At 30.7% G+C, this 27,154-nt stretch overlaps 9 protein-coding genes across 9 annotated transcripts; 3 read left to right on the top strand and 6 right to left on the bottom strand.

Moving 5' to 3' along the window:
- Nucleotides 1-672: 672 nt before the first annotated feature.
- ELE39_001738 (phospholipid-translocating P-type ATPase) lies at nucleotides 673-4,554 on the bottom strand (the record flags this gene model as incomplete). Its single annotated transcript, XM_067345461.1, has 1 exon — nucleotides 673-4,554. The coding sequence occupies one exon, from the start codon at nucleotides 4,552-4,554 to the stop codon at nucleotides 673-675; it is 3,882 nt and encodes a 1,293-aa protein (XP_067199349.1).
- A 237-nt stretch (nucleotides 4,555-4,791) lies between these two features.
- On the top strand, nucleotides 4,792-5,823 carry ELE39_001737 (uncharacterized protein; the record flags this gene model as incomplete). Its single annotated transcript, XM_067345460.1, has 1 exon — nucleotides 4,792-5,823. One exon carries the CDS (start codon nucleotides 4,792-4,794, stop codon nucleotides 5,821-5,823), a length of 1,032 nt encoding a protein of 343 aa, XP_067199348.1.
- Nucleotides 5,824-5,866: 43 nt separating this feature from the next.
- ELE39_001988 (uncharacterized protein) lies at nucleotides 5,867-6,835 on the bottom strand (the record flags this gene model as incomplete). The annotated part of the gene is made up of 1 exon (XM_067345711.1): nucleotides 5,867-6,835. The coding sequence occupies one exon, from the start codon at nucleotides 6,833-6,835 to the stop codon at nucleotides 5,867-5,869; it is 969 nt and encodes a 322-aa protein (XP_067199599.1).
- Nucleotides 6,836-7,110: 275 nt separating this feature from the next.
- On the bottom strand, nucleotides 7,111-7,584 carry ELE39_001987 (uncharacterized protein; the record flags this gene model as incomplete). Its single annotated transcript, XM_067345710.1, has 1 exon — nucleotides 7,111-7,584. The coding sequence occupies one exon, from the start codon at nucleotides 7,582-7,584 to the stop codon at nucleotides 7,111-7,113; it is 474 nt and encodes a 157-aa protein (XP_067199598.1).
- Nucleotides 7,585-8,346: 762 nt separating this feature from the next.
- On the top strand, nucleotides 8,347-14,262 carry ELE39_001986 (Dop1p family; the record flags this gene model as incomplete). Its single annotated transcript, XM_067345709.1, has 1 exon — nucleotides 8,347-14,262. The coding sequence occupies one exon, from the start codon at nucleotides 8,347-8,349 to the stop codon at nucleotides 14,260-14,262; it is 5,916 nt and encodes a 1,971-aa protein (XP_067199597.1).
- Nucleotides 14,263-14,327: 65 nt separating this feature from the next.
- Nucleotides 14,328-16,043, bottom strand: ELE39_001985 (MA3 domain containing; the record flags this gene model as incomplete). The annotated part of the gene is made up of 1 exon (XM_067345708.1): nucleotides 14,328-16,043. One exon carries the CDS (start codon nucleotides 16,041-16,043, stop codon nucleotides 14,328-14,330), a length of 1,716 nt encoding a protein of 571 aa, XP_067199596.1.
- A 352-nt stretch (nucleotides 16,044-16,395) lies between these two features.
- ELE39_001984 (R1 like alpha-glucan water dikinase) lies at nucleotides 16,396-21,354 on the top strand (the record flags this gene model as incomplete). The annotated part of the gene is made up of 1 exon (XM_067345707.1): nucleotides 16,396-21,354. The coding sequence occupies one exon, from the start codon at nucleotides 16,396-16,398 to the stop codon at nucleotides 21,352-21,354; it is 4,959 nt and encodes a 1,652-aa protein (XP_067199595.1).
- A 25-nt stretch (nucleotides 21,355-21,379) lies between these two features.
- On the bottom strand, nucleotides 21,380-21,892 carry ELE39_001983 (uncharacterized protein; the record flags this gene model as incomplete). Its single annotated transcript, XM_067345706.1, has 1 exon — nucleotides 21,380-21,892. The coding sequence occupies one exon, from the start codon at nucleotides 21,890-21,892 to the stop codon at nucleotides 21,380-21,382; it is 513 nt and encodes a 170-aa protein (XP_067199594.1).
- Nucleotides 21,893-22,075: 183 nt separating this feature from the next.
- Nucleotides 22,076-27,142, bottom strand: ELE39_001982 (C2 domain-containing; the record flags this gene model as incomplete). Its single annotated transcript, XM_067345705.1, has 1 exon — nucleotides 22,076-27,142. One exon carries the CDS (start codon nucleotides 27,140-27,142, stop codon nucleotides 22,076-22,078), a length of 5,067 nt encoding a protein of 1,688 aa, XP_067199593.1.
- Nucleotides 27,143-27,154: the final 12 nt, after the last annotated feature.

Raw genomic sequence — 27,154 nt, 5'->3', positions numbered from 1 at the left:
TATGATAAATAATTATTACTTCATCAAATTTTTAAATTTCTGAATTGGAGTATTTTCGTAATTATTCAAATATTCCGTATTTAAAAACGTTCAGATTCTTAATTCAAGTAGTGATTGTTTGGACAGAAATAAATGTACATGGAAGAAGGTTTTTTAAATGTATACAAAGAATGTAGATTCTGTTTTGGGGTAGAAACAGATCACTCTCCATTGATAACTCCTTGTGAATGCAAAGGAACTCAAGCATATATCCATTTAAACTGTTTATATAAATGGCAAAAGCTACAAATCAACAGACCATGGTCGAGTAGATTTTGCAGCGTTTGCCTTCATCCATATTCAACACCAAAAAATACATACTTCATTTTTTTTCGAGGTTCTAGGACGAAATTTTTTGATTTTGGTGCATTTCCGACTTACATAAAATTTGTTTTTGCAATTTTTGCCTTAGCAAATTTGCAGGTATTTAATGATATATCTCCTTATTTAGGTAGCTTATCATTTTTTTCAATATTGGGATTTATTTTCTCGTTCTTTTTATATTACAATTCCAGAAAGAGAATTTTTTTAAGCAATACCCAAACCGACTCGAGCTGAAATCTAATTGACTAGAGTAAAATTAGGAATTATTAAACTTATGCAATTGTAATTAAACCGACTAATTTGAGAAAACTAATTTTGCATCAACTTATAGTATCTGGGTGGATGAATTGTTTTCTTAATTAATTTGTATAGGAGTATTGGACCCCATGAAATGGAAGTGAGAACACAAATTTTGCCCCAAAATGTAAAGGTAAAGATGAATTGAAGGTCAAAATGACTCTCTAGGAGGAAAAATGATGCGAAATATATTAATATTGAAACTATGCAAGACGATATTATGACCTCATTCCAATGATGAATCTCGGTAACTACATTTAAAATTTCGGATAGTATCAAAGATGTGAATGTAATTGCAACAAGATTCATAAGGATATTATCTTTAAAAAGTACGAATGCTCCCAGCATAATTACAGTTCCCTGATATAGTGATTTCCAAACCCAACAAAAAAATGTTTTTGTTGACATAACACGACCAGCTTTCAAATGCTGATATAACTCGGGGTACAACAGAGCAGTAGATCTATTTACATCAACATCAAAGACCAATGAGAATACGGGCGCCATCGTGTAATATGTTGCGTAGCCAACTGCTAGCCACCCTTGGAAAAGTGCTACTGGAATGAAATAAAAGAGGGCAGAAAACACACATTGCATGAAGGCAATGATTAATCCTCTATGAATTACAAAATGTGCCAACTTTGCACTATTTTGATATGCGTGGCGTCCATGCCAGAGGAAGAGTGGTCTTAGATCAGCAAATTCATGTATACTGATATCTGCTGCATTTGCTGCTTGTTGGCCTTCCTTCCCAACTATTCCAATTCCAATGTCAGCTGCTTGAATCATCCCCACATCATTCCCTCCATCTCCAACAGCACAAATTCTACATGCTCTAGCACTTCCTGAAACATTTGTTAAATTATATATTTTTTCGGATTCTGTTTGCACAAAAGATAATGTATTTTGTTTACTGTAATTATCAATCGTCCCCGATTCGCCATGCCATTCAATATTTCCTTCAGATTCTGCCAATTTTAAAAAATTATTTGTTCCAAAGGATTTAGAGCTTAGTTCGTCAAAACCAAATGTATTTAAGTTTTTTTTGCTATTTATGTCGTAATCATTCCTGGTTTCACAAATACGTCTCTTAACAGAACCAATTTTAGGGTTTGTTCTATCTCCTGTTTCACCATTATTTTTACGATTTATTAGATTTCTATTTCTTAGAGAATCTAATTCATCTAAAGAAAAAAACGTATTTGCTTCACAAAGTTTCAAATATTTCAGATGATACTCTTTTAGAAGAAGAACAAGATCTTTTTTTTGGGATGGAGAGCATCTACACCATACAACTGCAGGAGATAGGGATGCTGCATGTATAAGCAAAAATGGGCAATATTTTATGCATAAACTTAAAGTTGAGCCTTCTACAACCAGAACATTGCTATTTGCAGATTCGTTTATGTACCTTTGGAGTTGATACTTTAAATCTTCAACTTGGAGTAGCTTTTCGGTAATATTAACGTTATGTTTTGAGCTTTTAGACTCTAAAATATAAAAGTTTAAATGCTTAGGTTTTAGTCCAGCTGAGATTGCAATGCAAAGAGCGGTCTCAAGTTTATCACCTGTAAGAAGCCAAATTTTAATACCTGCGTATCTAAATGCTTCAAGTGTCAACGGCACATCGATCTGAAGTTTATCTTCAACCCCAGTTAAACCTAATAGTTCCATATTGTTCTCCAATATTTTCCTGGAACTATTAAGATTTTTGTCTCTTTGTAATAAGCTAGTGCATGGAAAAGAATATACACTGTTAAAAACTTCATACTCTTCCTTTGAAATGACCTTGTATGAAAAGACTAGAGTTCTTAATCCAAGTCTAGCCAAGTTAGTGCATTCTTCCATGAGCCATCCAGAGCCCTTCTGACGAAGTAATTCAATCATTACGCTTTCTGCACCCTTGCAGAAATATACATATCTTCCTTTAAACTCTAATAGAATCCCCATACGTTTTGAGGAACTACAAAAAGGAAAACATGCTAGAATCCTAAAAGAAAGTCTAACTGCAAAATTTTGAAGATTTTTTTCATGTTTATATAAACCATTTCCAATCAAATTTGTTGGTGAGTCACCTAAATACAACTCTTCTAAGTCTAAGTCCATGTTTTCATTTGATCTGCTAACTAGTCTGAGACCCAAACTCGCTGCGAAGTTAATGAGCGCAATTTCATCAGGGGAGGAGGATTGATATACAATATGTTTTTGATTCAAGTCAACCATACATTCATCAGATCCCAAGTTGTTATTATCTAATATGTCTTCTGTTGAGTTATTTCTAACCCCATTACTTAATTTAGCATCTATAGAAGATCTGGGAAAGATGTTGTGGCATAAAGCTATGCCTAACATGAAGTTTTGTAGGTGAAGAATATTCGTGGAGTTATTCCAGATGGCTGGGTCACTACTAATAATAGGAAGAGTTGGAGTATTATCCATAGGATCTATTATGACTCTTTCTTCTCTCTCAATATTTACTCGACCTTTATGCACATATTGCAGTGCATCTACAATATCAGAAAAATTTTCTTGGTGAAAGATTGCATGACCAATATGTAGCGTCTGAACTATCATATAGTTCTGTGTTAAAGTTCCAGTTTTGTCTGTTAATAAATAGTCAACCCTTCCGAGTTCTTCTGGAATGCTTGACCTCACTGTCACGCTCTTCATATTTTTGTCATTATTTATCTGAGATGAAAATACAATTTTAGCCATTTCTAGGTTAACTCTTAGAGAAATTGGGATGATGGAAGATAGCAATAGCATAAATCTAGCAAATGAAACATACCACAGTGTATCAAAGCCTTTGCAAAATACAAGAACAAACGATGTAATGAAAAGCAGTACAAATAAAATTTTTGACAATGTGTTTACTTGGGTGTCAAGCAATCCAACTTTTGTACGTAAACTTTTTGTACATGTATTCATTAGAGATCTACTTTCAATTCCAGTGTAAATAACTAGCCCATATGCCTTGCCACAAGTTAAAACGCTGTTTGCCCAGATAGTATTATCAAGCATTAGAGATTCCACTATTGGCTGAATTGTTGCATTTGCTCTGGATTCAAATATATTTTTTTCCAAGTTTTTAGTGTTTAAGTGCCCAATAGATATTTGCGAATTAACGGAACTGCCATTACCATCAGAAGTAAATGAGCTAGAAAGAGTTGGTTCGTAATATTGAATAGTTCCATTAAAAATATAAATGTCCTTTTTTGGTCCTTCAATATTTGCAATAATATCTAGATTAAAAATATCATCCAATGTTTCTAAGTGTTGAGTAATTCCCAATGCACGTTTAACTTTCCAGTCAGTTTCACCATCTAATTGATCTGTTCTAACAAATACTGTGCCAGTAGGATCGTTGGTTCTTAGAAAGAGTATGTCTGCAGGCACTCTATCATTTGCATTAATTTCTATCAAGTCACCAACTTTTATGTCAGACGAACGTATTTCTTGAACTCCATTCTTATTAATTTTACGATATTTCTTGTTATTGAACTCTTTGTCTCTTTTATATCTTTTAATATCATCGATTGCCTCCTTTCCAATTGTAATCGATATTACTAGTAATAGTGGAGCGATGTATGTAAATAGAGGGCCAGTTCTGAGCTCAGGAACAAGTTGTAGTAGTGCCACAATCAGATAAAAAAAGTTGAAGAAATTGCTAAATTGGTCGAATAGTACTTTTGGAACAAAAGTGACGATTGAGTACTTCTGGTTACAAACTATATTTGGCACAAATTTTGAAGGTAAAGTTCTCCCACTTATGTGAATATTTCTTTCAGAATAGCTCAAACTAGGTTTAAGAAGCAGTGAACTCAGGTAAGAAAGGATTGGAATACTGCTTTTATTTGTTCTTATTAATGGAGATTTTTCTTCATATTTCTGCATTTCCAGTGAATTTGCTTCACTTGATAAACATAAAATAGCACCCGCAATTATTTCAAGGTTGGAGACGTATTATTTGACTTCGAGTAATTCAACAACTGATTGGATAAGTTTGTTTTGGTGGGCTATGAAGAATAAAAATCAGTACGCAATGAGGCATCTTTTAAGCTAAATATTCGCGCCATTATGTGCAGTTGTAACATTTTATTTTTCCGCATTTTGAAAATGTAGAGATAAAGCATGGAAAAAAATAAAGCAAGCAAGCAAACTCCTTCTAATTTATTTAGAGCATTTAAGGAAAGTATTCCAACTAATAGCACGATTCTTAACCATATTTTGATGATTGCTCAATCAGTTACACAAGTATTAAATTTAACTTTAATTAGTAATATAGGGTTAGAGCCTTGGATTTTATTAGCTTTAAAATGCCTTGGGGGCTTGGTATTTATTTCAATTATTTCGATATTATCTTTAATTAGAGAGCCTTTACCCATTGATTATAACACAAAAGTATTATCATATTGTTATTCTATTGGACAGATTTTGGTTATGGGAATATACTTTTTATGTGGCTCAATTGATGACAGAGTGAATTATAATTTTATGTTGCTAGAACCAGCTTTGGTTGTCTTTGGAATCTTTTATAATAAAGATTTATATTTGAATAAAAAAAACAGTTTATGGAAAAGAATTATTTATATGTTTCTAATTTTTTGGTCAGTAATTACTTCAGCTAGATCTATTATTAATTTTGTTCAACTTAAAAAAAGTTGGATTTTTTTAATTTGCTTGATCTTATGTACATCAATTTTTGTGATTTGCAAAATAGTTTATTATTTCACGATAATTAAAATAAATAGAAATAAAACAAGACCACTGGAAATCTCTGCAATTTGTGTATTAAATGTTTCAAAGGTAGGGATCCCAATTGGAGTTCTTGTACATACTTGGCGGATGAATAAATTACTACCTGCACGTGAGTATAAGTTGTTCTTATTAGATTTGACAAGATGTGACCGTCTATCAGCTCTTAAAGTAATATTATCCTCATTCATTTCGTTTGGAATAATTTTTCCTTTACAAATTATAACTATTCCCAATGTTTCATTGTTAGAGTATATCCTATATTCCATATTTCCTAGCATTTTACTTTCCCATAATTATATTCCAGTTGGATTTATATTTGCAGCCATCTTATTAATTATTAATAAAAGTTATGAAAGATTTAAAATTTCTGAAGAGGGTAGCATTCAGTTTGAAACAGTTAAATAGATAATTATAAAATATAAAGTTTATGTAAATTAGGGCACTTAGTTCAATCGACTAAACAGCAGATATTTTTACAGTTTAAAAAAGTTGATAAGATGCAGTTCGACCGACTATTTTTTCTATTGATATCAGTTTCTCCTTCTAAAAAAATAGTTGGAAGATCAATATATAATTTCTTATTAATATTTTTATTTTTTTCAATACTTAATGTGGAATCAGTAGTTCTGAATGTGCTTACAGTTGATGTAGCCTTTCCGTTAAATGATTTTCTAACTGTAAAGCTATTAGACAATCTTGTTTCTATAGGAGATCTTCCGTTGTCTAATTTAGTTTCGAAGGATTTCAATGATTGATCGTTCTCTGAGTGACAAAACTCCTGGAAAGAAGCTCCTCGTTTTTTTCTATGATTCTCAATATCTTGAAAACTTTCGATAAAAAAGTAATTTTCTATTTGAGAGTCAGTACTATTAGGAAATGGTTTAATATCGTTTAAAGAATTTAAGAGGCCATTTTCAGAGCTAGTAGTTTGAAAATTATTTCCTTCCTTTTTAAGTTTAATTTTTGGACTCAAAATATTTGAAGATAAGATACTATTATCTACAAATTCATTCCCAGAGTGTTCGATAAAAAAAAAATCATCGGATGAAGTATTATCAATAATGCCTGAGATGTACTTCTTATAAGGGGTTGTTTTTGATCGATTTTTTTCATAAAGTTTACCTTTATTATATTTATTTGAAAATTTAAAGCAAGCATCTGATTTATACGTACTTTTTGTTTTAGATCGTGGAATAATTTCAGGAAGCTTAATAGTAATAGATTTTTTACAATCGCAATATTCCTTACTCTCATCACGAGACAACTCTATTTCATTTTCAATATATTCTTCAAATTCACTGCATTCAAAGTATATCGAGTAGTCCGTCTTCGCCGTATTGAAACTCGTTCTTGAAAGTTTACTACCTTGCCTACTTATAGCATCGAACCATTCAAAACTGTTGAATTCACTATCCATCTCGGCATTATGACAAAATTTAACAATTAAAACTAGCTATCTATTCAAAATTTAGAATAGTTTGTATGGAATTTGTGTGAACAGGGTGCATTTTTTTTCGACTTTAAAACAAACCATGCACACTAGTTTTAATTGCACAAGTAAAATGAAGGGATTGTGAACTCCTAAAGTATTAATTTCAATAAATAATATACTTGCTTAAACCTTACCTCATATCCAAATTCTTTAATAAAAATTTCCTTTACGGAGTTAAATATACAGGAAATGCAGTTTATCTATTTGAATTGATAAAAAGTTATAAATTCATCAGGTTTGTTCTTCGGATGCCATAAATTGTAATAGTAACTTACAGGTATTTCTCTTAGGATTTTATTAATTTCACAATTGGTGATTAGAATCTTATTAATTACAAATTGAACGTCTTCTTCGTTTAATACATTAGTTTCAGAATCATGATATAAACTTTTAAATCTATTCAAAGCGGATACAATCATCCTACATACAATCACATATCTAGAATTACTCAAAACTGATTTTGTATAGTTACGCGTGATTTTGTGACATCTTCTACACATACAAGCGAAGTATAGACTATTGAATTTGTCAATCACTTGGAAATGACTAATTTTATGAATGGGAGAAACTAATGTTGTTAAATCTCCATTTAATAGACTACCTGATGCAATTGGCGTACATAATTTATCTTTAATGAATTTTTCAAAGATTTTTAACCACCAAAGTGATTCCATATTATAATTATAAACGTTATTCATACAGAATAATTTTAATTGAGCTTTATTATTATAAGATTCAACAATACCACGTGCCTCTATGAGAGCTCCAGAGTCCTTTTTAACGAAAATTTTTATTAAAGATATAATTATTATTAAATAAACTTACAAGAAAGTTAGTGTAAAAATTTCTAACAAGCTTTAACTCTTGAAACTCTGACTTACTTCCCCAGAAGATAGCCCTCAATATATCTGAAGAGTCATCGACTATATTAAAAAATTACTTCGCCCAGAATATATTATTTAAACCCACTTGTTAACTCTACAAATTTTGGTCTTTTCCTAATATTGATTATTATTCCCATAACCTTGACGTATTTTTTTTGAGTTATAAACTTAGAAGTTATTTCTCTAATAAAGCAAGGCTCAAACTCAACGAAATTACTAAAAACATAATTAATGCACGGTGAATTTAAATTTTGTTTTTGATCTAGAGTTGTGTGTATAATTCTCATAACTGTTTCTAGAGATACTTATTATTTTTGAATAATTCAAGAAATTTAAATGATTTTCTTGATAGAGTTTACATAATTCTTATATATTAACAGGCGTCATCTGTTTTAAATAAAACTATTTTGTTTAAAGTTGTTAATTTCTTCAATTTATAAAGGTTCAAGTTAATTGCGGCATTTTAATAAAGGCAAAATTAATTCCAAGAAAAATTAACTTGAGACAGGTTTTTATAAAGAAGGATTAGAATGGCTAGGTGATTACATAATCATGAGTGATTTTTCTTGGCCAAAAAGCGATGTTAGAAAATATGAGAATGAAATTCACAGCATTCTTCAAAGCTTCGAAAAAGCACAGGAATGGGCAGATCTTAGCAATTGCCTACAGAGATTAAGTAGATGTATTAGTAAAGAGTTCTGTGATATTCCAGGAGTACCTCTAAAGGAAACTGTTTCAAAGAGACTTGCTCAATGTTTGAATCCATCTTTGCCCAGTGGTGTTCATACTAAAGCTTTAGAAGCTTATGGAGGAATATTCGAAAAAATTGGTAAGAAAGAGTTAAGCTCTGATCTGGCACTATATGGATCTGGACTTTTCCCATTTTTTGTACATTCATCAACACAAGTCAAGCCCATTTTTCTTGATTTAATAGATCAATATTTTTTGCCTTTAGGTCCAGGCTTACTCCCATGTTTATCTGGGCTAATAGTTGGGCTGCTACCTGGGCTAGAGGATTCGAAAAGCGAATGCTATGACAGAATAATGAAAACATTTCAATCGATATCAAGCAAAAACTGTGTTGGGGAAAAAAATTTTATGTGCACATTATGGCTTGTTATTCTAAGAACTACACAAGTTAGGTATCCTGCTTTGGAAGTGATAATGGCAAGATTCTCAACGATCTCTGCATCTAATAAGATTTTTTCTATCCAAAAAATTAAGAATCTTATCCCTTGTAATATTCTCTTCTTAAAAGCTCTTGAATCTTGTATTGATGATGAAAACATTTTAGTTAAAAGATATCTTTTGGACTTCCTAATTTCTCACGTTCCTATCAATCAAAAAACCAGTTTCAAACTTGATTATAGCTATATTGAAGAAATAATATCTTGTAAATCCAAAATAAATTTGCTTAGGAAAGCACTAAGGCTTTTTTTATTAAGGGAATGGTCATTAACAAGGAGGCTAATACAATGGATTATGAATGACAAATACTTTTGTCCTGAAAAAAGAAATGAAAATAAAATAGATGATGAAATAATGCAAACATTAATTACTGCTATTATTGAAGAGTTGATTTTCTCAATTTCACTCTTAGAAAATTATTTCTCAGATTCTGAAAATAGCGCAAGCCTTGCTAAGTACCAACCAGTTAGAGTTTCAAAAAATATCAATAGCTTACAGCAAAAAAATAATTTAACAAGCCAATCAACTATTCTTTACCCAATTAAAATGGTTAATGCACTATTTGAAGAATTTGTTCAATGCGTGAATTTTATTGCTCCAAAAATATTGATTCCAATACTTATATACTCTAGAGAATCAATTTTGAAATTTCCGGAGTTAAAAGATTTTATAATTGAAGAATGCATCTCTCTCATTAATTCATCAAATTTAAGCCCGAATATTTTTTTAAACACGATTAATTCATCGTTTGTAAATCTTTTGAAAAACTCAGCAAATATTTCAAGTATTAACCAAGATAAATCTTCTATAGTTACCAGTCCCACCTCTTCACTTTTGAAAGAAATTATTTTGTTTTACGTTGATAACTTCCTACTAAACCAAGTTGAAAATAAAAATAACTTGTTAGAATCTTTTTTTATCAATTTATTTATAATCTTAATTAGAATTATGGTTGAATTTAAGGCTGAAAACAAAGAAATGATTATTTTCAGTGGATTATGTATATTTTCTCTAAATAACCTGAAAGACATAAAGGAGATTGAGAAAAATGTCGCAATTGAGTCTTCGATTAGAATACTCAAACAATTTATTGAATTTATTTCATCTTCATTATATGAAAATGTATTTACTGAAGAAGAAATTACTCTTAGAAACCTACTTTATGAGACTTTATCGAAATTATTTAATATCAAAATATTCGATGAAATATTATTGAATCAAACAGATATGGTTAACTTATCCCCTTTTGAAAAGTTTCCAATTCCTTCATGGCTTTATAAATTATTCAGTCGCTTGATTGAATTAAATTTCACAGAATATTCATTTTCGAAACTTGAAGACTATCATATTGTAGACTCTTTCAAGTGTTTACAAATCATAATTGAATTATTATTTAATTCAAATCTTTTTTCTAGAGAAGAGTTTATTCCATCTTGTTGGTCAGAATGCACTGCTAGGATTGTGAAAATGCTTTGGGACTTTCTTAATCCATGCTTTTTTAGATTTCATGAAGCTACTACATACCTACTAATTGACCTAGAAAAATGGGCTCAAATAAATTTTAATCGTATACAAAGCAGCATTAACATACACAACCAATCTCAAGTTATTAGAGAGGATTCTATTTTGAATCAATTATTTATCAATCAGTTAAGTATATTGGACCTTGATCTTAGAATTAAAAACATCAAAAAACTATCTATTTTTATGAAATACTCACTGAACTCTATTTACAAAATTCCACCAGAGGTAACTTTTTTAATACTAGAAGGATTAGATTCAAAATCAATTCAGCTTAGATCATCTTGTTCAATTTGGGTTATACAAGCCATGGAAACGCCAAAATTAATTTTGGACCATCTTCTAAGTGACTTATCGGGATTTGAATTGGTCCTTTCAGTGAATAATAGATTACGTTACAAAGAAGAACTAGATTTTGCAAGAATAATGTATTCTCTGGAACGACTAGCTGCCTTAATATCAATGGAAAATATTAATATTATTCAAGTGCTTTTTGATACAAATATTGATAATTCATCAATTTCACCTAATATTTTTCAATACCAAATATTGAATTATTTTGAAGCATTTATTTTTATTTGTCTAGCATTATTTACTGCTGATATTCCAAATTCTAGTGACTTAAGGGTTAATTGTACTGCAATTAATTCATTGAATTTTATTCTAAATAAAGCATTAAGTAATAATTGTATTCCTTCAAATAAATTCAAGTTTGAAAATAAATTAATGATTATTTTGTCTCACATTACGAACTCAATCTTAGAGGCTCTACAAGAATCAATAATATCAAAGAAATACCCACTTCAGGCACCTATTATTCAACTTTTGAGTACAATACTAGTTATTCAAAGACAGTATAAAAAAGTTTCCAATGAGCTTAAAATTTCTACTCTTATTTCAGCAAATTTCAAGCTTTTTACAATTTTGATTAGTGGAATACAACAAGCTCCAAATTTATCCAATGAACAAATTGAATTTAATAAAAATGAATGCTTTATCTTACCAACAAATTTCCCTTCCATCACATCATGCTCCTCCCTAATAAAGCCATATTTAGACCTCTCATTATCGATTTTTGAAGATCTCGATCAAGAAACCCTTACCCAAACTGCAAAGTCCATAATTTTATGTTTATGTTTGGAGCTCATTGTATCTCTAGCTAACAAGAACTATTCAGCAATAATTCAATACCTAGATTCAATTTTAAAAGTTGTATTGAACGTGATTGGAATTTTCCCTATTTCAAATACTTTAAGCGAATCTAGACCTAATAATTTTCACAATAATTCAGGATTTATTTATTCACTTTTCAGTTCACAAAAGGCATACCCAAATAAAAACTGTAATATTGAACTTAATTCTTTAACTACCATTCCGCAATTAGTTAGTAATCCATTAGAAGCAATTAGCACAATAACGAAAATTTCGAAATCAATAATTTTAAAGAAAACTATTTTAATTTTGTTTAGTGCCTTAATCGAAGCACTAAATTTCGTACATGAAAGTAACTCATCAAAAGAAATTCCAAATCTTGAGTTGGTATGCTCTCAAATTTTGCGTTATGTTGATTCAATTGCATTTATTATTGCTTGGAATGCTTCAGATGCATTTATTTTTTCAGGAATTGTCTGCTGGTCCCACGTAAATAATCAGACAATAAGAACAAAATCAAGTAATTCATTAAATCAAGTAAATAAAGATAATGACTTAAGAAATATATCAATAATTACAATTTTTCAGTTAGATTCAATTAGAGAATTTATAAATCCAGCATCGATTTTTTCTGTTATCGGCGATTTTCTTTCATACTTTTGGCTTAATTCAAGTATGGTAAATACTCTAATTAGTATGAAGTTTGAGCATTATAATGATACTCAACACACAAAGGTTCCCAATTATGTATTATTCTTTTCAAAAATTTGCCTGGATAAAGAATGGATTTACTGTTATAAACTTTGGAAAGAAACAATGGTTTATCACTTTTTATACACTATTCTTGTTACTTCACCATTCTCAAATGGTCCAGATGAATTTATAGATCTTTGGGAGATTATTTCAACATTACTCAATTTATTTATTCAAAATGTTAAACAGCCAAAAAGTATATTATGGTTTGCAACAATTCTCTCAACGCTTGATACTTCCATGTCCTCATCAAAGGATATTCCTTCATCTTTTTTTCTTGATAAAAGACTGTTGAATATTTTTGAAGATAAGAAAATGATTAAAAATTTAAATAATTTGATTTATATGATTTTGTTTCTTGTACAAGAAAACTTCTCATCTAAAGTATCTGGGGCAGCTCCTTATCAGCAATTTGACAAGTTCCCACCGCTTCCTCCAAGTATTGAAGCAATTCTTCAATCAATAGAATTTGATTTTTCTCATGAATCACAACTTCCTTGCGAAATATCAAATATTCAAGGAAATAGTCCAAAGTCAATTGTTAGCGATGACCCTAGTTTACTATTTTCATATTATTCTATGGGTTTCTTAATTATGTATAATACTGAAGTTGCATTCCATTCAAACAACAAAAAACTGTTTCTTAGAAATATTTGGGGTTCATGCATTGCTAAATCTCTAGATTGGGTGTTCCAACCTTTACTAAAAAGGAATAATAATGTCGCAAATATGATTCATAAATACTTTCTCTTACTTCATATTGACACATTTCCTTTTAGGATCTTTCCAGACTACCTTTCAGGTATCAAGAGACCGGTAATTGAAGCTTTGAACTCACCAAGTTTTTTCTGCATCGATAGAAGAACATTTAGATGTTGGACAAATATTGTTTCGAAACTCGTCTCATATGACTCAACTTCACTATCTGCTGTTGGGAGAGTTAATATTCTTGAAACTTATGTTTCTTTACAAAGTATGGGAATTTTTAGTACAAGAGCTGCAGAACTTCAAAATAGGTGTAACCATATAAAGAGACTTGCTTTTTTGATTTTTTGTTGTCCTCAGAATACGTTTCAATTCCAGCTTTCACTTATTTTAGAGAAACTAGTTGAAAATTTAAAATTGGCTCCAGAGTATTTAATTGACTCAGACTCTAATATTAGCCTTCATTTCGTTTATTTAGCAGAGCAAGTTTTATTATGTCTCAGAGTACTTTTATTAAAGGTGCATTATCAATCTTTAATGCCTCTTTGGCCAATAGTTCTAGCAGAATTAATTAAAATTTTCAGATTAAAAAGTCACAAAAGGCTTAAAGTTTCCGCAATGAAATTCGTTGACCTCGCTTCGTTACTGGACATTCCCGAATTTCATCTTTATCAATGGATTTTTGTCACTGATTTTTTTAATACAAAAGATTCTACAGCGATCGAAGACCCAAAAAATAACGAAAATAATTCAAGCCCAGACAATATATTTTCTCCGTTTTGCAACATTTCAGATGTAAGTGAAGAAAATGATCAACTAGTTTTGGGAATAGATATGAAAACCCTGGAGCACTCTTTTAATACAGAAATACCCAAGTTTCCATTAATCCATCAGCGCAACAAAACAGAATTTAATGATAATTTTGTTGAAATGGCATTACAACTAAATAATAACTGTCTGTTAAACTCAATAAAAGGTTCTAAAATTGATAATGAGAAGCTATTAAGGTCAATAGAAAATGACTTTCTTGATTTTCCGGATAATTTATTAGATTGGAGTTACGGCTGCGATCTGTACGCCCTATACGATATGATCCTGACCCAAAAGTCCATATTAAAACATAACTGTAACAAATTCTCAAAAATTTAATATTATATTTACAATTTACCTAGCAAGTATTAATAGGAGTGAAACATGAATCAAAGCAAATTGTACTAAATTGTTTTCCAATTAAATGGAAGCAAGGCGCGTTCTATAGCTTTTGATACAAAAACTGAAAAAACCTCCTGTGTGCGAGGGTTTATTGATACAAGATCAGGTGAAGTATCTAAATATATATGAAACCCTTCCATGATTGTCTCCTCATCAAGAAATCCCTGACTCAATAAATATTCTAGTAAAGATATACCTGCTCTCATCTCACGATCGCAAAATTCTACAAAGCTATTATTAATCTGATCACCAGCAGTAGAATTAGACAACGAATCGTCTAAGGCTGATAATATCTTTTCAATAAAGTGAATAATAGTATACTTAACTAGGTATTTCTTATTTTTCTGTGTTAACGGTAGTGAATGAAGTGTTTTGATGCATTCTCTTTTGTCGAGGCAAATAGAATATTTATCTAGTACTTGAGTAACCTTCATTTTAATTAAAATATCTTCCTTCATTTCTCCATCGTGTAACCAAATATTTTGTGTCTGATGCCTCAATAAATTTCTCGGTTTGTTGCGTAAAAACTGCTCCGACATATTCAAAGCTTGAGTCCCTCCAGGACCTCCCATGTGAAGAATTGAATTCACTGTGATAAAAGAAGGTGGAAGGAGTTCGTCCACAATGCATCTCGTGATAAATTTCGTTGTAAGGTCACATGCGTTAAGTACGTCTAACGACAAATCATCTAAATTTCCGAGAATCCTCATAAATCCTATTGAAATATCAACTGAATTAATTATCGAAGGCGATAGTAAATTCAACCCATTAGAAACCAATTCTCTTTGTAAATTATTTCGGCTCATTGATGCAATTACAATATTCTTCACAAACTCGTGATTGAAACATAGTGTTGAGGGAACTGAATCAGTTTCAATTGTGGCCTTTTCTGCGAACGAACTAGCCGTCCAGTCAATACCGTTCCAAAATGCAGTTTTATAAGCAGCCAAATGAGCATCTGATATTATCTTTTCAACTTCGGCAACATTGAAACCGGAAGAAAAGAAATCTTCCTCATTTTCAAGTATAAATGATTTGAATGTTCTTAATGTTTTTAAGTGAAGATTCAAGCCTTCTATTTCATTTCCATTACAAATTTCTTGTGAATTATGTTCTGGTATTCTACGTAATTCAATTAACTTATTTAGAAAAGCCTCAGGGTACCTACATCTGAAATTAGATGGAATAATGCCGTCAACTATTGCACAATCAACAAGGCATTCCAATCTTTCTGGAGAATAGGGTGCGTCTAAACATATATCATCTATGGACTGGATAAGCTTTTCTAGCCCATCTTCAATTTGTTGTTGAGTAATTAAGTGAGAGTCTTTCAATATCGTTAGCAGTGCTGATACCTGCTGTTGTACACTCAAGCTATAATCTAATGCCATTCTGATAGCGATTACAATCACTAAATTGTGTAAAGAAGGGCAGGAGATACATTTCAGTCCATTGATAAAATCTTGGGTTTTAAAATCTAAAAAGTAGTCTTGGCAAAGATTTTTTATTCGAATTCTAAACTCTTCAATCGAAATTTTACACTCAGCTTCTGTCCCTCTTCCTTGAGGACTCCAAGAAAATGTCTCCACCATCCTCTCTCTCTTTTCCACATCAATCACAGAATAAGAGACATTTTCATCTTCAGATTCACTATTAAATACAGGATCTTTTTTATCTAATATTAGAATTGGAGAGCCGACAGGTGATTCGTCCTCCATAGTAAAGAATTCACAAATCAGTATAAAAGTGAACTCCAATATATTAAATTATTAAAGATGTTCACTTTTCGAACACGAGTGTGGTACTTTGTGCAAAATTGCCAAATATGTTAAAGATGTTGTATTAATAATTTCAGTATTGTTTTAATTTATTAATTAAATTAAATATCCTCTCAAAATAGAATGGACCGCCTGATAATTGCTAGTTAAACCGGTTTTTTAAATTTGCATGCATGTTAAAAAAAGTCAATTTAAATGCATGCGCAAGCTGCAGCCTAAGCAAAATGGAAATATCGTTATTAAGCATGCGTTATCTCAATAGAAGAATTATATCTTAGATGTAATAAAAGAAATGATTGAAGGTGATGATATACAATTATTTCAACTTTATAACTTTAACTGCTCAAATGGAGGAAAAATTCAAACCAAAATTGAACTAGAAAATAAAAACAGAGAGTTAACAATTAAATTTTTATATCGTAATAATCACCTTTTTGATTATCCGTTAATACTTCATTGGGGAATTGTTTCAAAAAGCAAATCAAAATGGATGCAACCTTTAAATTGTCTTTTTTTATCAAATGGTGTTACTCCAGAGAAAAATGATGACGGAATTTCGTGCAAGACTAGCCTTATCCGGTCAGATGATTGTTCATTTTATTCTTGCAGAGTTACACTTAACATCCTTCATTTAAAATCTTCTCATAAATACATCTCTACTGATGAAGAAATTGGATTAGGTGGAACGGAAAATTGTGAAAATTCGCCAGACTGGCTTAATGGAATGAACAAAGAATGGGGAATATCTTTTGTGCTTTATTCAATTCCATGTCACTCTATTAATAATGGACTAATTTCAACTGAGAAAATATGGATAAAAGATTTGGACATATACAATTCTGACTTTTTTATTCCAATTGGAAGAGATTTGTTCCTTTTAGAGTGGATGGAATTAATTATTTCTGAAGATAAACCCAATCAACAGTTATTTCAAGAATTCCCTACAATTGAATTCGGCTCCGAAGACGTTCTAAAATCTGAATTGTTAAACACGACAGATAGAAATACTAAATTCATTGTTAATGGCTCATGCATATATTCATATAATGAATTTACCCCTGAGAAGAACTTTGTTTGGGTTTTTTCGAGTGAAATTTATAAAAATTCACAAAATAATGAATTTTTTGAATTAATAGTTTATACAAACATTGGTAGCTCAAACTATAATTATCAAAATCAATTTACTCTCGAAGAATATGAATTGATTCTTCATTTCGGGTTTACAAAATGCACTCAACAAATTAAATGGATATCTCCATACGAATATTTGAAAATACGAAACCTAACTTCAAACTTTTCTGAGATAGATGAAAGGTCTGTTGAAACAAATTTTATAATGGTGAAGAACTACTCTAAATGTAAATTAATATTTCCAATTGAAATTTTACAACTATTCAAAGGTTTTGTTTATGTAATCAAACTTAAGCCAAAACAAACTTTAAAATATCCAATTAAGTGGGTGAAGTCAGAGAATAATAAAGACTTCGTTTTCAAATTGCCAAATTTTATGCAACCTCTTCAAGAAAAATGCCTAAATGGTGTTTTAGATATAGATAAGAAAAAATATAATCAAATTTGGGAACTGAATCTAAAAAGATTTGTATCTGAAATAGACAAATCAATCGAGGAATTTTTAAAGGTTAATTTAATCACATCCGAATTAATTACTACGAACAAAATGGTAGATATTTCCGAAGGTATTGGAAAATTACATGCATTATCAATTCTCCAAAATGGAAATAGTATAATAAGATTAAAAACAATTTCAAAAAGAAAACTATTATTACATTGCGGAGTATTGAAAGGGACACCAAGAGGAAAAAAAAGCTGGAGAAATCTTCCAAATTTTTGTTCGTCTTCAGAATCCATTAAGGTAAATGAAGATTCAACTGAAATTGAAATGCCTGAAATTAATAAAATAGATGATTTAATATTTGAACAAGAAGTTGAAATAAAAATCAACAAAGCAGATTCGATACAGTTCGATAGATTTGTTTGTGTCTTTAAGACATTTGACGAAAATGGTCATATTTGCTGGCATAAAGAAGGAGATAAAGATATAGAGATTATGATTTTTTTCCAAGAAAAAGAAAATAATGAAAAATGGAAAGGAATCTGGTCAGATATAGTCTTTGATATTATCAAAGCAGAACTTGAATGGGGAAGTATCACTTTGATGCATAGATATAATTTAATGGATCAGATTATTAAAAAATGGTCAGCTGAATTTATAAATGAAAATTACAAACTTATATCTAATTCAAATGTAATATTATGGTATAACTTTGAAACCAATAACAAAAAAGAATCCACCGATCATGATTTGAGAGAGATAAACTGTGAATACATTAGAGATACAATACTTCGCGGTGAAGAATTCTGGGCATGGATTATGATTTGGATGAGATTTAATTCTCTTGGACTGTTAGACTGGCAAAGAAACTATAATACAGCTCCAAGGCTGTTAGCTAATTCGGCAGAAACAGCTTCATTAACGGTAGTATCAAAGTGGGTAGAGATGCCTCAATACAGGTACCAAATTAGATTAATAATCCAATCAATTATTAGAGGTGGGTCTCGTGGTCAAGAAGTAAGAGATAGGATACTGCATATAATGCATAAAAATCACATTCCAGAAGATCACGGAACCTTTTACGAGCAATGGCATCAAAAATTACATAATAATACAACTCCTGATGATGTTGGAATATGTCGTTCAATTATTGGATACCTTAGAAGCAATGGTAATGAAGAAATTTTTTCAAAAATACTTTATGAAGAAGGATTATCTTGGGAGAGAATAAGATCTTATGACCGTCCAATCACTTCAAAACCATACATCCCACCTTTTTTAGACGTTAATGAACTTGCATTTGATTTTGAACAATATTTGGAAGTTCTAGTAGATGTTCATGAAGCATTAAATTTACAAAGATCATTTCACTATTCAAGAGAGTATTTGGATGATAAATCACAAAATATTTGCGCCTCTGTAATATTTGGGGAAAATAAAAGGTTTGATAATACCAAAGACTTGAATGTTTTACATGATCGATTAATGTCTGTAAATAAGGCAAGAGAAGAGATATTAAATTTGATTTATAATCTGCATGGTGGAAAACTGTTGCCTACATATAGTTGTAATTACCATGCAATTAAAGAAATAATGTACTTGGATTTAGGTTTGGAAAATTTGCAGTGCATGTTTATACAAACAATCTGCACTATAAATAATAACTATGATAACATAATACATCTGATTGATGAAATTAACTCTTTTATCTGGATATTATTTGGGCATGACCCTTGTAATAAAGAATTAGAGGCAATTTTTTTTGATTGGAATGAATTTAGAGTAATGGATAAATCAACAGAAAGCTATATTCTGATTTTGAAGAGCTTAGTAGATAGGCTTCAGCTTTTTATTGGGTCAATCATGGATAATATTTTTTCAATATGGGACCCAAAAGTTACTTTTTTCGGAACAAGCATTGGTTTATCTGAAAACGACCCAGTAATTAAAAATTTTATGGATGAGATTTTGCGTTCTACACTACTTTCAGCAATTTCACTTCAAATTAAACGGATAAATAAATATTTATTAAAAAAAACTGATCCTGATGAATTAAGTGATTGGCAGTTTATTAGTTATAATCCCACATGGAGAGATGGGCAAATTTTTACTGGAATTTTTAAGAAGGTAAACAAAATAACAGACCTTAATGAAGATCAATATAAAAAAATAGTCTCATGTTCAAATATTTCTGGAGAGGAAGATATTCCGATGAATGTAATTGGGATAATTTTGACAAATCCTGAAAATTCGCCTGATTTACTTTCGCATTTATCGGTTAGAGCGAGGAATATGAACGTTTTACTAGTTGTTTGTCAAAACTCTAAAGTTTCAAAATTTATTAATTCTATAGAAGAAAATGAAATAATTGATGTACATATTATAAATGATTTAAGGCTAGAGATTAGTAAAAACAAGGAGATCTTGAATAAAAATGAATTAATTGCAACGAAACCTTTGAATCAGGTAAAAGTAAAGCATACATCAAGATTTTTTGAATTAAAAAACAAGATTAAAGGGTTAAACAAATGGGTTTTATTACCATGTGAAATGGATAATCATAATGTTGGGCAAAAGGCATTGAATCTTGTCAAGCTGAGAAGACTATTGGTATCGCAAGATAGCAAATTACCTTTTTTTGTACCAAGTTGTATTTCTTTGCCCTTTGGTACATTGAACAAACTGTTAAACAAAAATATATTTGAAAAAATAACTTCCCAGCTGAATATTCTTGAACAATGCGACATGGAGAATCCAGAGATATCAGAAATTCTTAAAAACGTTTGTAATATCATTGAATGTGAAGTTGAGCCATGCAATCAACTAGTGGAAGAATTAATAAATGCAATGAAAATACTTGTACAACAAGATTTAGATAACATAAATGTTGAATCTATAGATTCAATTGATATGGAAAAAACACAAAAAAATCCCAGGTCAATTAAATTAATTTGGGAGAAAATTAAAAAGGTTTGGATGTCTATATATCAGCCAATTTCATTCTTGAACATGAAAAAAATTGGATTGCCATTGTCCAATGTATGTATGTCAATTGCAATTCAAAGGTTAATGAATGCAAAATACGCTTTTGTATTACACAGCAAAAACCCAATTCATAATAAGAGCATTAATTTAACAGAATATGATGAGATGTATGGAGAATTGGTCATTGGACTTGGTGAAACATTAGTTTCGAATACTCTTGGAAAATCTATGGGATTCACTGCATTAAGAAAAAGGAATTGTAGAAATTACCAAGATACAAATTTTATTCAAAAAATTAACATAGTTTCGTTTCCTTCAAAATCAATTGCAATGTTCGAACCAATTTCTGTTGATGGAAGCTTAATTGATTTTTATAACGTACCCTGCAACTTTATCTTTAGGTCAGACTCAAATGCAGAAGATATTGAAGGGTTTGCAGGAGCAGGGGTATTTCAGTCAATCCCGTTAATCGATCCTACAAGTAAATATGTCAAATATCTGAGCCAGCAAATTATAAAAGATCAAGATCACAGAAATAAATTACTAAAACAATTGGCAACAATAGCATTTTATATTCAAGATGAATTTAACGAAACGCCACAGGATATCGAGGGTTGTATAATTGAGGATTGCAAAGTGTCAGGTATTAAATCGTTTAGTATAGCTATTGTACAATCAAGACCTCAGGTTTAGACAAAAATCAACGAATCAACTTCAACTATTCGCTAGAAGAAACAATATTTTTAATATTTTCTTGAATTGAATTCCAAATAACTTTTGTGTCAGTTAATTTTTTTCTTGTAAATCGACTCTTATGATTCATTTCAAAAATTAAATGATCTGTATCTTTCTTTTCAAATATTGTATTAATTTTAAATCTTTGTCCTGAAAAAGTGCTATTGTTTATTTGATTTAAATGATGATTTTCTTTTTTTGTAGCAACCGTAGCAAATGAAGACTTCTTGTTTTCATTTGAAATAAATGGCTCATTTAAGTAAACAGGAAAATGAGTTGGATTGTCACTATGTGTTTTCGCACCCAAACATATCTGGTTTCTCTTCATTTTTTGTTTAAAATCTTCCGTAAAAATATCTTCAGGATTCGATAACTTCGCGATATACTTTGCATTTTTAATTTGATTTTCACATTTCTTCTCTCTAAAAATTAATAATTCGCTAATTGAAAGTTTTGACAGGGAAAATAGTGAAGAACGATTGTTCATTTCAAACATGCATATTACATATTAATTTGATACTAACTTAAATAAATTTGTGGGAATGAATTTGATAGGAATTATCAACTTAGAGAAAACTTCACCTTTAAAATCCATGTAATTTATGTATCTTTTTTTTTACCGCAAACAAATTTTTTTCTACTAAAGTTAAGTAATTTAAACATCGTTTTAATATACCGTTCAAGAATAAATTGACTGGTAAAACAATGCAGGATACACTGCACCTATAATAAAAAACAGCAATATCGCAAAAATTACATAAACAATTCTTATTTTCAGCCAAATAGGCCTAAATGCATCTTGCCTTTCTTTTAGTTGTAAGAAATCCTCCCAGTTCCTTCCAACTGAAGGTGTAACTAGTTTCGGAAATCTATTTGGAATATCTCTTCCCATGCCAACCTTTTTGCTATTCGCTTCTGACTGAGGAATTATTTGAATTGTGACTTGCACAAAACCGGCATCAAATGAAGAATCTACACTTTGAGAGTTTACAAGTGGCAATTCAACATCTTCATCAATTGCTTCTAGTGAATTTGCAACGTTCATAATATATTTCCTTAAGTCTAAATTAACTTCACCGATAAATTCGTGATTTCCAAATGAGTTATAGTGATAAATTGAAATTTGAAGTAAGCAACCACTAATTGGTGTTACTAGGTGTGGATAAACAATTCTCCAATTAAATACAGGCTCCCCAGTTCTACAATTATAATGAACATCAGTCTGCTGTACTCTTGGGTTATTATTACCAAAATCTGGCCTAAATTCTGGATACTGTTTGCAATCCAGCGTGGTTTTAAACAAATAATCACCGTATTCTAAATTGTTCGCAGTTTTTATATCTCTTCCTGCCCAGATAATTACCCTAACCTCTACTTCTGTTGGCACTGGCTCTGAGAGCTCGTATCTTTTTGTAACTGCTGCTTTATTTGAACTCATAATTTCAACCCACATTTGTAACAAACCATAGTTTATATTACTTGTACAGTCTCTATAAAGTGGGCGATATTCAATGGGAATATGATCTTCTCTCATCATCTGACGCCATTCCTTACTATGCCATCTATCAGTTAGATCCATGGCAGTGCTTCCAATAAAAACATCGTATTCAGGCCCCAACTCCTGACAAACTTCATTATTTATTTCATTAATAACTAAATCATTATTTTGACTCCCATTTAGATCAGTGTTTTCACCGTCTTCTTTCTTTTCTTGATTTATTAACCCAAGTATTTTACATGCTAAATATGGATAAACTTTTTCTTGTATTGCCCAAACCCTAATCTCAAACCTAGATTCAACTGGAAAGTTGACATTATACTCTTGGCATACATAAAATAAAGGGTTTAATGTCCGTTTAGCTGTCGATCTAAAATTTTCTTCTTTAGAACCGTAAACAATTGAAATATAAAATGATTTTATCCTTATGTTTTGTTCAAACATATTTATTATTGATAATTTATCTTTAATTTTTTCAAAAAGCGTTTTCTTTTCAAGTGATTGTTGATAGATATTTTCATTATAATCAATTGGTACTACTAATGCCAATGCAGATAATATATATAGACGTACTCTTACAGGATTTGGGTACACATTCTCACCCTTGATTCTCTTATATAAATTATTTATATTGATTATATATCTGATCATTTCGTGGCTATAGCATCTAGAAATTTTGTTATTCTCAATTGCTTGTTTTATTTCTTGAGATAAGATTTCGTCATCATCTATATTGCTATTTGTAGCATAATTTTCACTAGTCTTCTTTGAATTAATTTCATCTATTACTCCAGGCAATGCTAAAAGAATAAAACCTCTTAAATACCCAAATGTCTTCATCTTACCTTCAAAGCCTTTTTTTCTCATTGGAATTATCGGAACAAAAATATCTGACAGAAATTCTTCCATTGTTGAATCGATTGATGGGCGCAGTGAAACAGTCTTACCAGATGTACTTGTTGTGATTACTCCTCCTGTATCTAACCCTGAATTTGATGTCATGATTTTCAAATTATTTCTTTTATCAGTAGTTTTTCCTTCGGCAACAATAATAAAGTGAAAAGGAATGTGCAAATTAATAGTGAACATATTCTGCGATATCCTAGGGTAATATACATTAGAGACAGTATATGACTTTATTAAAGTAATTGGAACTCCAGCTTGATTTAATCCTTGGTTCATCAAACTTTTTTTTTTTAATTCTTCCATTTCTTCTTGTTGTGATACAGGAGGGAATGGATGCGCTGTTGAATTAATTTTTTTTTCTTTATCTTCCTCCATGTCGGCAAGAGCAATACTTGCTAACCCAGAATGTTTAATTAAGTTTTTTTTTTTAGATCCTCTAGATAAAACATTCGTTATTTTTGAAATATCTATATTATTTGAGAAGTCATGCTTTGAAGAAATCCATTCATGAGCAGAATCAACATCCGGTATCCATGGTAGAAATGATACTAAAGATATGACAAATTCACCAACTAGCTTGGAATCATCTAATATTCCTTCAAAGATTCGAATTGTTAGCCTTGGATCAAATAAAGGTGAGAATGGTAAAAAAATATCAAGAGAGATTGTCTTGAAGAATTCGAAGTTATACCCTCTTAAGGTTTTCCAAGATTTATTGAAAAATTCCTTGTTTCCAGCAGATGTTATAGATTTCCACTGTACAATTTGTCTGTATGTTGGAATACTGCTGGATGACTTTGTTCTTCCCTCTGAATTTTTTAAAAACTTATCGCCACTGTTCTGTGATACTTCTGTGGCAGCGTCAACTCTACCAAAGGCACTTACAATAAACTCTATAATTGGATTTTTTATTTCGGTCGAGTATACATTTCCTCTTTCATGATTTTCAAGAAAAAAATCACCATTTATCTCCTTTAAAATTCTATATTTTTCAATCTTTGAACCAATTATTCCTTGGTTTAAGAACGATAAATCTTCATCTTGAGAAAGCTTTGACTTGATGTTAAATTTAATATCTTCTTCAGTCATCATAAATAAATCTTGAAGAAGAGTAGTAGTTATTATCATCTGCACTCTCTTTAATTCCGGAAATAAAGGCTGTGGTGGTATCATTTTTGAGTCACAAAGTTTAACAATGTCTATACAAAGTAAAACATCACCAACATGATTTTTTAGCCTTCCACCACCCTTTAATTTAATCCAAAACGGCTCCAGAGTACTAACAGGTTCATTGTATTTATTTCTTCCATTTATTCGATCATAAATGCAAGTACATAGTCCAATAAATCTTTTTCCCCAACTATGCCTTGAAAATACACTTATTGTGATTGGCGCAACAGTTGGAAAAGATGTTATAGGGTCAGATTCTATTTTCACTCTCAAAGATAAGCATTCCAAAAATGTTGGATTGTTGGTGTTAGTTTTAACAGAAGACGTTGTATATACCCCATTACATGAAGCTACTATATAAGGATTTGTCCTATCTTTTCCTGTTTCATTAAGATTTCTACAAGCATACAAATAACATCTCAACTCGTAATCTATACACTTTATTGTGTGCCTTTTTGTACGCTTTACTGATGAAGCAAATTGTTTAGAAATAGAGATCAAGATAGCACTTGAACCAATACTATATAAATCAATTTCTTGAATATTATTAGTTTCAATATTTTTTTCATTCTCAGTATCTGATAGCGGCTGAAATCGATGGCTGTAACTTTTTTCTTTGTTATCAATCATATCTATCCAACCATCTCTTGTTTGTTTTAATGGGAGCCAAATAGGTGGTATTGGTTTATTCTCAATATAATGTGGTATATCGGTTATTTTTAACCTACAATATGCAACTCTTTTAGAACCATGAGCTAACTCACTACTACTTAGTATCCCCTGAGCATCTGCCTTATTAATATTCGAATTTGTGTGAGTATAAACTGATATTATTATGTCCCAAGTATGTTCCTCTTTTGATTGGGACTCTATTTCAATATTTGGAATTCTGCCTTGTGTTGATCCATAAACAAAATTATCCATGCTTTGTTGTCTTTTTGGTTTGTTCAATAAATTGTTTTTAGAGGTATCATATTTTTGATCTTCGATTTCACGTAAAACAAATTCAGTTCTCTGTTTATTTGGTCCAACCGAAACTTCTACACACGCATTTCTTCCAAAGATCCCTTTAATTGAGTATACATCTGCTATTATATTGCATGGCTGAGTAAAAAGTTCGTCAAGTGGTTGAGCAGCTATCACTTGAGCTGGCATTAATTGGTCTTTACTTCTTAATAACTCTGTTTTTAGAGAAATAAGTATTCTTCCTAAATAAATATCACTTTGAGAAGAGACATTTTCTGTAAAGAAAGTGTCGTTGTTAGAATATTTAGTCCCAAGTTCTATGTTTAGAGCAGAATTTCCATAAAAGTTATACCATCTTACAGGGATTGTTGTAGATCTAACTCTTGCAAATGAAAACTTTCCTTGTGTAATTACAGTAGGTGGCTTTGTTGAACAATCCCACAACTTTAATATAATAATATCCTCTACAATCGGTACAAGAACAGGAAACCTAAAGCACTCATTAAAATTGTGATCTAGTACGCCACGGGCAATTGATGATTGCATACTACACCCACTAAACTCTACTGTTACAAAAGGGTCTCTTAACCCTTTTTTGAATAATAAATCTTCAACTCTGTAAATTGTTACATATAAATTATACATCTGCTTCTCCCTTTCTAAGTTTGAAAACTCCTTTGTCATTTCGTGGGTTCCAACAATTTGATTTAGGAAATCAACTTGATTATTCTGAAAGTTGTCTTCTTCTGCATTCATTAGTTCCAGTATATCACTTGTTGGAGGGGTATCATTCGGACCACATGCATAGACCGTTAAATACAATAGTCCCTTGGGAAAAGTGTCATTAACCTCAGTAATGTTGAAATGTCTTTTTAAAAAGTGGTTTTTTCTCTGTTTAAGTGTTTTTAATTGTATTGAACATTGTCCAATAACATCATTTTTCCAAAATGAATTAGCAGACTGTACCTCAAAAGTAATAAATGACATTTCCCATTCAGAATCAGTTAAAAATATATCGTTCCATGAATGAGATTCATCCCACTGAGTTGCAATTAACTTATTATACTTTATTTTGGTTCTGTATTCTCTTCCGCAACACCTAACTACAACGAATGGGTTTATTGGGCTTTGTTTTGGAGTAATAAATCCCTTCCCAGCATGAATAGTAAATCCAACAACATATTTTGATCTCACGTCTCTAACCATTTATATTAGAAG

This window comes from Cryptosporidium sp. chipmunk genotype I (genome assembly GCF_004936735.1).
Source record: "Cryptosporidium sp. chipmunk genotype I strain 37763 chromosome Unknown contig_2, whole genome shotgun sequence".
Classification (NCBI taxonomy): Eukaryota; Apicomplexa; class Conoidasida; order Eucoccidiorida; family Cryptosporidiidae; genus Cryptosporidium; species Cryptosporidium sp. chipmunk genotype I.
This window is presented reverse-complemented; position numbering and strand designations above follow the sequence as displayed.